The sequence below is a fragment of the Oncorhynchus keta genome, chromosome 2, assembly GCF_023373465.1.
Source record: "Oncorhynchus keta strain PuntledgeMale-10-30-2019 chromosome 2, Oket_V2, whole genome shotgun sequence".
NCBI lineage: Eukaryota > Metazoa > Chordata > Actinopteri > Salmoniformes > Salmonidae > Oncorhynchus > Oncorhynchus keta.
The window spans coordinates 18,555,721-18,568,582 of record NC_068422.1 but is presented as its reverse complement, the minus strand read 5'-3'; the positions used below and the strand labels follow the sequence as shown (position 1 = coordinate 18,568,582).

General features: G+C 45.6%; 1 protein-coding gene across 1 annotated transcript in view; it reads left to right on the top strand.

Annotated features, from left to right (window-relative positions):
• The window catches only part of LOC118397299 (histone acetyltransferase KAT6B), a 40,559-nt gene that overhangs the window by 26,141 nt on the left and 1,556 nt on the right, over nucleotides 1–12,862 (top strand). The window contains 9 exon segments of the mRNA XM_035791968.2: nucleotides 270–382; nucleotides 551–692; nucleotides 1,063–1,224; nucleotides 1,436–1,529; nucleotides 4,830–5,061; nucleotides 5,756–6,011; nucleotides 7,471–7,734; nucleotides 9,626–9,905; nucleotides 10,042–12,860. Coding sequence (XP_035647861.2) covers nucleotides 270–382; nucleotides 551–692; nucleotides 1,063–1,224; nucleotides 1,436–1,529; nucleotides 4,830–5,061; nucleotides 5,756–6,011; nucleotides 7,471–7,734; nucleotides 9,626–9,905; nucleotides 10,042–12,860 — 4,362 coding nt within the window.

Below are 12,862 nucleotides of genomic sequence, written 5' to 3'. Positions count from 1 at the left end.
AATAACTTCTCTCAATCACACTTCTCACACCTATCACCTAATCAATATAAGTTATATGTAGCCTATGGCTTAACATTACAACCCCTAAATCAATGTTTGTCAGATGTTTTCGAACATGAAAATAAGTTTTTATGTCACAAAGGGAAGGGTCCACATTCCAAGTTTCTGTTTGAAGATACTGCCTATGTCAGACTTAGATCATTGATATTGTTTGAATGAGTGCTTGTGGTAAGACGTTGAGGCATTTAATTTTGTATTGCCGTGTTTAGAGAAATGGAACCATGACTATCACTAACTCTGGACGATACCCGGCCGTCATTGAGTTTGGGAAGTATGAAATCCAAACCTGGCACTCATCGCCTTACCCACCGGAGTACTCAAGGTACAGTATATTATTTCTTATAGTCATGTCGGACAAATGCCTTTCAATGCTAGGCTTCTTTATAAGATAAATACTTTATTAATCCCTGAGGGGAAATCGGTGTGTCAACTGATAAATTGAATCCAAATTATAGGCTAACTTTTGTCTCGTTGTCTCTTTCGTTGGCAGATTGCAAAAGCTTTACCTGTGTGAGTTCTGTCTGAAGTACATGAGATGCAAGAACATCCTCCAGCGACACGCCAAGAAGTGTGGCTGGTTTCAACCTCCAGCCAATGAGATTTACAGGAAGGATGACCTTTCAGTGTTCGAGGTCAGAGGTCACTTTTCAAAGTTGTAAAACTATGTGTGCATCCCAAATGGCACCCTATCCCCTATATAGTGCACTCCCTTTTTTAAACCAGGGCCCAATGGCGCCCTATTCCCTTTATTGTAAACTGCTCTATATGTCCTGGTCAAAGTAAGTGCACTTTAAAGGGAATAGGCTGCTGTTTTGGACTATGATCATATGCTGGTGTATGAAATGTGACTGATTGGTTTCGAGAGAGAGATGGAAAGAATCAACTGTTAGTTTAAATTTGAACAATGTTCTCATGCTGGTTAGTTTAAATTTGAACAATGTTCTCATGCTGGTTAGTTTAAATTTGAACAATGTTCTAATGCTGGTTTTGTTCCATGTTTAGGTTGATGGAAATGTTAGCAAGCTCTTCTGCCAAAACCTCTGCCTGTTAGCCAAGCTGTTCCTGGATCACAAGACCCTATATTACGACGTGGAGCCTTTCCTTTTTTACATACTAACAAAGAACGACGAGAAAGGCTGTCACCTTGTGGGTTATTTCTCCAAGGTGAGGATATTCAATAGAATGAAAAATATGTTTGGTTAATGCAGTGTCAGTGTCTTTACTATATTAGTCATCTTAAAAGCTTAATGTATTTTGAAGGGTGTGTGGGTGTGTATGTGTGTGTGTTTGCTTTCGACAAGGACAGTGGCAGGTGCAATAAATTGCCAGCTTCAGTGCAGCTCTGACATACTTGATCTTTTTCCCCTTCCCTCAGGAAAAGCTTTGCCAGCAGAAATACAATGTCTCCTGTATAATGATCATGCCTCAGTACCAAAGGCAAGGCTTTGGAAGGTTCCTCATTGATTTCAGTAAGTCCCTTAATGCGTTCTAAGAACATAAAACTCAATTCCTGCTTGATTCTAGAATCCTTGCCTGAGTCTTTACAATATAAAATAATCTGTTTTCCCAGGCATACATTTGTGCCCCTAGCTAGGTTTCCATCCAATTTGTGACAGATTTTCATGGGAATATTCGCATATCCGCATAAAAACAATACGCACAGAAATGTTCCCATCAAATTGATCTGTTGCGGATAAAAGGCTGTGCGTGATGACATAGTGCATATAAAAATATTTTTTGCAGTCAAGAAGCAGTGTGGCTTGGTTGGGTTGTGTTGTGTTTTGGAGGACGCATGGCTCTCAACCTTCGCCTCTCCCGAGTCCGTATGGGAGTTGCAGCGATGAGACAAGACAGTAACTACTACCAATTGGATACCACGAAATTGGGGAGAAAAGGGAGTCAAATAATAAATAAAATGTATTTTTTTAAAACATACAAGGTTTCCATCGCATTTTCAACTCTATGATCTATGTCATAAAACATGTTGCGTTATATAGCGAATGTTTCCACTCTGGTCTTGGCACGTGCACTCTAGCCAATAGCTGGCAGATACAGTGGGGATAGTATGAGATTATTAGATTATTATGGATAAAAGAGCAAGATTTATTTTAATTTATCAAACAGCAGCCATGATCATGTCACCAGAATAAGACCCTCAATATTTATTAGAAAGGAGCATCAAGCTCATCACCTTGCACTTTCACCACCCTGTGAAGTTCATAATTGATTTAATCTGTAGCCTAATAAACTGCATGCTTTCCTGACTCATAGTGGGAGGATCATACCATCTCATCGCATTACTCCAAGTTTACATCGATATGATAGTTATTATATTGCAATTAATTTTACTGAAATAAAGAAGATCCCACCTTGTCTAGCGTATGTTTTGTCGACATTAGGAAAGTTTACTGACAAATTTGCTATTTCCATCAGGCCTCTGGTGACTTTTTTATACTCACAGAAAAATAGTTGTGAATGAATTTAAATGGGTATATCAACGCAATTTACTTGCGTAAGTAATCATGTTTTCAATATTATAAATTATAAATAATTTATAAATAGAATTATAAAGACATATTAGGTTATGTCTGCATAAGTTAATATTTGATATCCAATTACATTTAGCAGCCTGTTTGCCTAGGAGTCCATTATTGGAATAACCCTCCACTTGGAATTTGGACTGTTTGTCATAACTGGTGGGTTTGGGTGGTAGAGCATTTGATTTGCTGCTCACTTTGCCAGCATCATACCACCCTGCATCCCACTGTTGGCGGGCCTCTGAAGCTAAGCGTGGTTGGTCCTGGTCGGTACCTGGATGGGAGACTAGATGCTGCTAGAAGAGGTGTTGGAGGGCCAGTAGGAGGCACTCTTTCTGGTCTAAAAAAGAATACCCCAATGGTCCAGGGCAGTGATTGGGGACATTGCCCTGTGGGCCCTGGTCAAAAGAAGTGCACTATATAGGGAATAGGGTGCCATTTAGGACAAAACCACAGACATTTTCAAATAGCGCTCTCTTGGAGCCTCTGTCTGAACTTTTTTTTTTTTATATATTCTTTATTTTACCCTTATTTTACCAGGTTAGTTGAATGAGAACACATTGTCATTTACATCAACGGTCTGTGGAATAGTTACATGGGAGAGGAGGTGAATGAATGAGCCAATTGGAAGCATGGGATGGTTAGGTGGCCATGATGGCATGAGGGCCAAATTGGGAATTTTCCCAGGACACTGGAGTTAATCCCCCTACTCTTTCAACAAGTGCCATGGGATCTTTAGTGACCACAGAGAGTCAGGACACCCGTTTAACGTCCCATCTAAAAAGAGGCACCCTACACAGGGAAAGGGTGCCATTTGGGGCGGAACCTGTGTTTTTGAAACTGGAAGTTGTTTAGATTAAGATTGTTCTGCTTTTATTGGATTGTATTAGAGGAGCAATTTGTCTCGGGTAGCTTGCTGTGAGAGGGAAAGCATTAGCTCCGTATGCCAGCGTGAATGCGTTTTTTTAGTCATTACTCCTGAGGATCCTGAATAATCTCTTTGTTTTGATTTAAAGATGGTAAACCACAGAATAGGTAAACACACAGAATAACATGACTTGTTACTGTAGTGTTACATTTATTATTATCTGTGTTTTAGTTAGTTATTCATCTTTGTTCTAGCAGCTCATTTATTTGTTGTCAATTATTGGCTCTCCTCTCGTCTCAGCTTTGGGTAATGAATACTGTCATAATGACTGGAATATTATGTATTCAGTGTTTGGTGATTAGATGTGCTTGTTTGGTTCCTTGTAGTGGGTGCACACATTAAAAGACATTAATTAATTTCAAGCTGCTTATAATGGATGACCCTTGACAGGACGGTTATAAAACTAATTACATACAGACACAGCTACCTTTTTACTTAGTTTTTTTCCTCTTCATTATCTCTGATAAGTGCAACCTCTTGTGAGAAATGACATCCAGCTGCTTCTCTCCTCCATTTGTTGTCGCTTTTTCTCTCCTCTTTTTTTTCCACTCACCCTCCTCTCCTCCACCTCCTTTGTTGCTCTTGCCAGCATCATAGCATCTGACAGAGGTTGAAGGAGAGGATGTCTGATTACCTCTCCTCCATTTCTACTCTCTGAAGGTGAAAATGGAGCTGCTCCCCAACACAGGATGTCACGTCAGATTATGATATGTACTGCAGTCTAAGACCTGCAGCAGCAACAACCGTCTCTAGCTAGCTGGAGTAAATCATTGTATTTTTGTCAGCATGTATCTTTTTAGGTAACCTACGAGCCTACTTTCTCACAGCATTGTATTGTTTGAATAGGTTTTTTAAGATGACCTACCTTTTCAAAAGATGGCAGCATTTACATGCAGCCCAATTCAAATGTATTTAGTTTTGTGTGCCGTAGAGCTAAATGGAGAACACCCTCCTGTTCGTGAGAGTCTCACACTTCCATATTAGTTTGTAGGCCACACCGTTCGGACACTACAGATGTTTTTGTGAGAAGACATAGGTTCAGAATGTCATGGTCTGACCAACACCGCTGTAGCTCGGGCCACCTTTCACCATAGATGTGAAGCATTGACAAAGGTAGATGGGCTAGATTGAAACGCAGCACATGGGATTCTTTTATTATGTTAATTAGATTGACGCACATGATTTAATGCTTTCTCACAACATTGTTGATTTGTTATAATATTGTAGGTCTTTTTAGGGTACTGTCTTTTTTGAGGTTATGTCTTCTCACACCATGTTGTTTTGTTTGAATGTGTCTGTTTCAGGTTACCTTCTGACAAGGCAGGAAGGACAAGCTGGCTCCCCAGAGAAGCCTCTGTCAGATCTGGGTCGCTTATCCTACCTGGCATATTGGAAAAGTGTCATGGTGGAGTACCTCTATAAGCAGCCAGATAAACACATCAGCGTTAAAGGAATAAGCAGGGCCACTGGGATGTGTCCGCATGATATCGCCGCTACTCTCCAGCATCTCTGCATGATTGACAGGCAGGACGGCAGGTCAGTCCTAACTCACACACTCGCTGTGTGTGCGCACCCTGTCTGACTCAGACTTATTCAGGCCACTGGGTATTTTTAACATGTTAGCCATTAATGCAGCAGAATATTGGCAGAAGTAAGTCAGGTTAAGGAAACAGACAGAACAGCCTGCTGCTATTCCAGCCTGAGAATCCTCCGTTTCAGCTTTATTAACTTATGTAACGCCATGGGTCATGTGGATTCACTCTACAACAGCTGGTCTTTTTCTTATTGGTTTACTGTGAAAGTACTTTGACAGTACTTACTGACAATTGCTAACTTAAAAAGGGCTTTATAAAAACATTTGATTGTTTGGTTAATTTGTTTATGATTGGCTCTTCAGATTGTAATGATCAGAATGGGTTGATTTGATTCATTTGTGATTTCTCTCTAGGGTTGTAGTGATCAGAAGATATCGATTGATGTTCAGTTTTATTAACTACAAACACTATATTTGTTTCATGTCACATCATACATGAATATGTTGAGAGCTGGTGCTTTTTGTCATAGTTTTTGATTGCTTCTCTCCAGGTTTGTGGTAATCAGAATAGATTGATTGATCTTATTGGTTATTGATCTCTAGGTTTGCGGTGATCAGAATAGATTGGTTGATCTCGTTGATGATGTTTCTTGGTTTGATTGACTGATTTTGATGTTTCTTATTGCTCTTCTTTAGGTTTGTGGTGATCCGAAGAGAGCGGTTGATCCAGAGGCACATGGAGAAGCTGCGAGCCAGCCCCAGGCTGAACCAGGTGGACCCTGACGCACTGCACTGGACTCCCAGCCCCAGGCTGAACCAGGTGGACCCTGACGCACTGCACTGGACCCCCAGCCCCAGGCTGAACCAGGTGGGCCCTGACACACTGCACTGGACCCCCGCAGTGGCCCTCAACGCTGTCCTGTCTGAGGAGGAGAGAGAGGTCGAGATGGATGTAAGTCTTGCATGCGCGCACACACACACAGTGTCTTTCAACTCTGGACTTGACACTGTTCAACTCAGTTCAGTCTGTAGTCTAATCATGGTGTTCAGTCTGTAGTCTAGACCATTATTAGGTTAATCATGGTGTTCAGTCTGGAGTCTAGACCGTTATTAGGTTAATCATGATGTTCAGTCTGTAGTCTAGACCATTATTAGGTTAATCATGATGTTCAGTCTGGAGTCTAGGCCGTGATTAGGTTAATCATGATGTTCAGTCTGGAGTCTAGGCCGTGATTAGGTTAATCATGGTGTTCAGTCTGGAGTCTAGACCATTATTAGGTTAATCATGGTGTTCAGTCTGGAGTCTAGACCAGTTATTAGGTTAATCATGGTGTTCAGTCTGGAGTCTAGACCGTTATTAGGTTAATCATGGTGTTCAGTCTGGAGTTTAGGCCGTGATTAGGTTAATCATGGTGTTCAGTCTGGAGTCTAGACCGTTATTAGGTTAATCATGGTGTTCAGTCTGTAGTCTAGGCTGTGATTAGGTTAATCATGGTGTTCAGTCTGGAGTCTAGACCGTTATTAGGTTAATCATGATGTTCAGTCTGTAGTCTCGACCATTATTAGGTTAATCATGGTGTTCAGTCTGTAGTCTAGGCCGTGATTAGGTTAATCATGGTGTTCAGTCTGGAGTCTAGACCGTTATTAGGTTAATCATGATGTTCAGTCTGTAGTCTCGACCATTATTAGGTTAATCATGGTGTTCAGTCTGTAGTCTAGGCCGTGATTAGGTTAATCATGGTGTTCAGTCTGGAGTCTAGACCGTTATTAGGTTAATCATGGTGTTCAGTCTGGAGTCTAGACCATTATTAGGTTAATCAGGTTTGTTTGTGCTGGGCTGGAGGAAAAGCCTACACACTCGGTACATTAGCTCTCCATGACCCCCGCATTTGTTGGAGCCCCCTACGTTAGTAGTAAAGACATGCGTTTGTATGCCTCCACGTCAGCTAACGCGATGCATGATCATTCATCATCCCACAGACTGTTAAAGGTGTTGTTTGAGTTTGAACCAAGGCCGTTAATGAGCTTAGCATGTTCACTGTCACTAGGCATTTAATGTGGTGCAAAATTGCCCCAGTTCAGTATATCATTACATAATGAATAGTGATAAATATTCCATGACATGCAATCAAATTGAATTGCTTAACAGCAAATGCTTCCTCTGCTCTGACACTCAAACATTATCAAGAGAACCTGTGGTGATGCATTTGTCATGATGTTAATTCAAATCGTGTGTCTATTTCCTCATTAGCCTTTTCATTGTGATGTTAAGCTTGCTGCCTGTGTTTCCCAGAGACAATAACAATGTCTGTCTCTCTGTGTGTAAATTCCAGGCTGAGTGACTGATGTGCCTGTCTGTCTGTTAATTCCAGGCTGAGCGACTGATGTACCTCTCTGTGTGTTAATTACAGGCTGAGCGACTGAAGGAGCAGGCTAGTTGGGAGAATGAAGAGAGAGCGGTGTCCTATCTGATGACTAGCATACATCACCCTCGTCCTCCCACTAAGGTCTACAGTAAGAACCCCTTCAGAGCATATGAGCGTCGCCCCACAACCGCTGGAGACCAAAGACTGCACGCCTCTGAGGAATGTAGTGATGACGAAGATGAGGATGATTCTGATGGATCGCCTCCCATCCTAACGAAAGCCCATGCTATGTTTGGTGTCAAGAGAAAGGTTAGAGCTGGAAATGAGTTATTTGACACATTTCCTCATTGCAGGGTGAAGTGGCTGCAGTGTGATTGGCGGGTTATAGTGTTTACATAGGGATGGAAAAAGAAGGGAGTTCAATTGAATGTTATGCAATAGTTTCAGAATTAGATTGTTTTCCATCATTATATAATAATAATAATAATAATTATATAATGCGACTTGGTATCTGAAGATGTGTTGTCTACCAACTAAGGTGTGTTAAATGTTCTTGGCTGCAATGAAAGATTCACTCAGTTCTCTAGATTATGAATCTTGTTCTATTGTCTGTGGTCATGGCTAACTTCAGACAGACTGAACCTTGTTCTATTGTCAGTGGTCATGGTTAAGGCAGACAGACTGAACCTTGTTCTATTGTCAGTGGTCATGGCTAAGGCAGACAGACTGAACCTTGTTCTATTGTCAGTGGTCATGGCTAAGGCAGACAGACTGAATCTTGTTCTATTGTCAGTGGTCATGGCTAAGGCAGACGGACTGAATCTTGTTCTATTGTCAGTGGTCATGGCTAAGGCAGACAGACTGAACCTTGTTCTATTGTCAGTGGTCATGGTTAAGGCAGACGGACTGAATCTTGTTCTATTGTCAGTGGTCATGGCTAAGGCAGACAGACTGAACCTTGTTCTATTGTCAGTGGTCATGGCTAAGGCAGACAGACTGAATCTTGTTCTATTGTCAGTGGTCATGGCTAAGGCAGACGGACTGAATCTTGTTCTATTGTCAGTGGTCATGGTTAAGGCAGACTGACTGAATCTTGTTCTATTGTCAGTGGTCATGGTTAAGGCAGACGGACTGAATCTTGTTCTATTGTCAGTGGTCATGGCTAAGGCAGACAGACTGAACCTTGTTCTATTGTCAGTGGTCATGGTTAAGGCAGACAGACTGAACCTTGTTCTATTGTCAGTGGTCATGGTTAAGGCAGACGGACTGAATCTTGTTCTATTGTCAGTGGTCATGGTTAAGGCAGACAGACTGAACCTTGTTCTATTGTCAGTCGTCATGGTTAAGGCAGACGGACTGAATCTTGTTCTATTGTCAGTGGTCATGGCTAAGGCAGACGGACTGAATCTTGTTCTATTGTCAGTGGTCATGGCTAAGGCAGACAGACTGAACCTTGTTCTATTGTCAGTGGTCATGGCTATGGCAGACAGACTGAATCTTGTTCTATTGTCAGTGGTCATGGCTAATTTAAATCCTTCCATGGTTTTCACATCTGTGTTGTCGATAGGCCACTGCTCCCTCGTGGTGAAGATGATATTACAACAGATTGTGGTCTAGAAGTTAGGAACCCGCTCTATTTCACACAGCAGGAATATGTCCTCTAGATAAGACTGCCTGCTGATGGTTGTTGCAGTTAATTAGTGAATTTGTTACAGGATTGCTTTCATAGTCCTTACTGGGTTTAATCACTACCACAAAAAAAAGTGACATCCTTGTAATACCCACTCAGTGAAAAACTGGAGCGTATGTAGAATGTGGTCTGAGTTAACTCTGCCTGTCTCATTTGTGGTTCTCTAAACCAGTCAGCCTTCATCTGTGGGAAAGAGTTGCTCAAGCGTTCGATGCTCACATTGTGTGGTTTGAGCATTTTACATTCAGAACAAAAGTTTACAATGAGGCCCGGTCCTCCCTGCAGACATTTTACCAGGGCCTTGAGTGTCTCTCTCTGTAGCTATTAAACTGCAGAAAGAGTTTAGAGAGGAAGTATTATGTTTATTTTAACCTTTTTTTCCACCCATCTGTTTTGTCTGTCTTGGAGAGCAGTTGTGCTCAGAAATGGAAAGTAAGTTTAGTCCAGGACTAAGCTTAATCTGTGTCCGAGAAAACGGCCCTAAAGTTTAACATTTGATTTGTGTTCCAGAGAGAGAGAGCTGAGAGAGCTGTCATGCTCAAGAAGAGAGGTCGCAAGAGAAGAAGGATTAATAGCAGTGTGACGACAGAGACCATCTCTGAGACGACGGAGGTTCTGAACGAACCGTTTGACAACTCTGAGGACGAGAGGCCCATGCCCCTGCTGGAGAGGACCTGCAGGGTGGGCGAGATGGAGGAGGAGGGGCTGAGGAAACCAGTGAAGACACGCAGAGGTCGTCCGCGGCTGGAGAAAACCACGGATAGAGACAATTGTGAACACTGGAATGAAGGTAACTAAATCCTTCAGATGTTTTTAAGAAGCTGTATTTTAAGTTGTAAGTTAAAATGGACAGCATGCATCCCTTTAAATCTTAACATCACAACATAAATTTGCTCAAATCACTGATGTTCTTTTCTTTCTTCTAGTAGCCGGTGTCCTGTCAAAGAAACCGGGCAGGCCTCGAGCGGTTAAGCGCAAGAAGGGCTGGCCCAAAGGAGTGAAAAGGGGGCCTCCAAAATGGCGTCTGAAGAAGGAGAGGAAGATGGGCTTCAAGCTGAACCTCTACACTCCCCCCGAGACGCCGCTGGAGGCCGAGGAACCCCACATCCAGGCCGAGGAGCCCAAGGAGGAGCCGGAGGACCAGGACAAGGCCTCGACCATCACGGAGGAGGAGTCAGAGTCAGGCAGAGACCTGGTCAGTCGTGACACAGTTATGGACAAGCGCCTGCCCTCAGAGCCCCACATTCCCATGGAGGAAGAGAGTCCTAGTAAACTGAGCTCCCCTGGGGTATCTCCTGTGGCTTCTCCCATGGCCTCTTCTTCGGTAGCCTCCCCTATGGCCTCTAGAGCTAGCTCCCCTGTCTTCTCTCCTGTTGGCTCCGCTATGTGTTCTCCCGTTAGATCCCCCATCCGTGACGAGCCACCGGAGGAGGACCCACAATCCAGTGAGCACGGGGACTCTCAAGCTCCTTCTCCATCCAAACAGCTGGACCACAGCACTGAAAGATCAGCCGAGGATGATGAAGACGAAGAGGCCACTCACCTGGACGCGGACGATGAAGACGAGAGTCGCATGGAGTCGACGGCAGAGCCAGAGAAAGAGGAGCAAAAGCAAGAGCCAGAGCCTTGTCAGGAGCCTCCTGAAGCGGAGTCCTGCACCACCCTGACTTTTTTACATCCAAATGACAACAATAAGGATTCTGAACGACGTAAGGAGGGGTCTGAAGGAATGGCCTATAGGCGTGAGGAGGTGCGGCCGGCCAACACTGGAGACGAGAGAAGAGATGGTATCCAGGAACAGGCACCAACCACAGTAGCAGCAGTAGACTCTGACCACCCCGTTGACTCCGAGTCAGAGGAGAGTAGCAGTCAGGAGGCTCGACGCCAGCCCCAGCAGACAGAAAGGGATAGAGAGAGGCTTGCTGCTCTGAGTCCTTCTGCTGTGCTGAGAGACCGAGAGGAGGATCGAGAGGAGGATCGAGAGGAGGATCGAGAGGAGGATCGAGAGACGGCCCAGGCTGTGCAGAGCCTCACCCAGGAGACAGAGCGCGACACAGAGACACTGCAGGACAGCTCCAGCTCGGTGTTCCACCAGGAGGCGAGCCACAGCCTGCAGACCCACCCTATGGTCCCCCATAGCCCCCCTCACACCCTAACCTCGCTGGACGAAGGCTGCCCCCAGTCAGACCACAGCAGCCCCCTGTCCTCGGCCCACTCCCACCCCAGCCAGTCGGTGCGCTCTGTCAGCAGCCCAGCGCTGTCCATCCTGGAGAGTAGCAGAGGCAGCAGCAGTGGAGGAAGTGGCGCAGGAGGTGGTTACACCCAGATTAGCCCTGACCACGGCTCCAGCGGCGGAGCCTCCATCTCAGTCCCCTCCTCCCTTCACAACATGGAGACCAGCCCCATGATGGACGTGCCGTCGGTGTCGGACCACTCATCCCAGCAGGTGGTGGACAGCGGCTTCAGCGACCTGGGCTCCATCGAGAGCACCACAGAGAACTATGAGAACCCCAGCTCCTACGACTCCACACTGGGAGGCAGCATCTGTGGCGGTGCCGGGGGTCCGGGCGGACCTGGGGGCCCCCCTCAGAACAGCTGTTCCTACGGCCCCCTCCCCCCCAGTGGCCTGGTGCAGAGCAGCTGTGCCGTCAGCCAGCAAATGGGGGGTGTAAACCCTGGAAGCTGTGGCATGATTCAGCAGAATAGCCTGAGCTCCCCGCAGCACTGCAACGTCAAGTCACCACAGGGCTGTGTGGTGTTGGTGGAGCGACCACCGAGTAATGGTCAGCACAGTCACAGTCAACACAGCCAGCACAGTCACAGTCAAACAATCATACACAATCCCCATGGCCATACTAGGCACACTATCACTCCACACAATCAGCATCCGCAACATAATCAGCCTCACAGCGCTCCACACAATCAACACAGCCAGATAACGCAACACAACCCACACACACACCCTGCACACAGTCAGCCACATGGTGTACATCACAACCAACACAGCCTTCACAGTCAACACAGCCTTCACAATCAACACAATCAACACGGTCAACACAGCCTTCACAATCAACACGGTCAACACAGCCTTCACAATCAACACAGCCACAGTCAGCAACAGGTTATGACACAGTGTGGCATGCCTACCAACTTCACGGCGCCCATTCAGCTAGCTGACATCCCTGAGTCAGGCAACCCCAACCTGAGCAGCATCTATGAGAGGATGAACCAGGAGGGCTATGGCAGCGGTCATTACTCCCAGCCCTCGGCCACCTTCAGCCTGGCCAAACTGCAGCAGCTGACCAACACCCTCATAGACCACCCTCACTCTCTGCCTTTTAACCACTCTGCCTCCCACGCCCACCCTATCACATCCTATGCAAACAGTACCTCCCTGTCATCACACTCGCAGCACTCTGGCCTGGTGTCTCTGTCCCAGTCCCCCCACCCCAGCCACCCTCGCCCCCATGGGGTCTCTCCTCTACCCGGTGGCCCCCAGGTCCAGGTGCAGGCCACCATGACCCCCCCTCTGACCTCCTCCCACCCCCTCAGCTCCCCACAGATGATGCTGCAGCGCAACACCATGGGCATCCCTAACATTCCTACCTCCCAGTGGACTCTACAGGCTCAGATGGCCCCCGGGGGACCCAAGGGCCCCACACACATTGCCATGCGCTCCAAGTCAGCGGCCTCTGGTCTCTCCTCCCACCCCCACCACCAGCAGCAGATGTACAGCCACACCCGTGG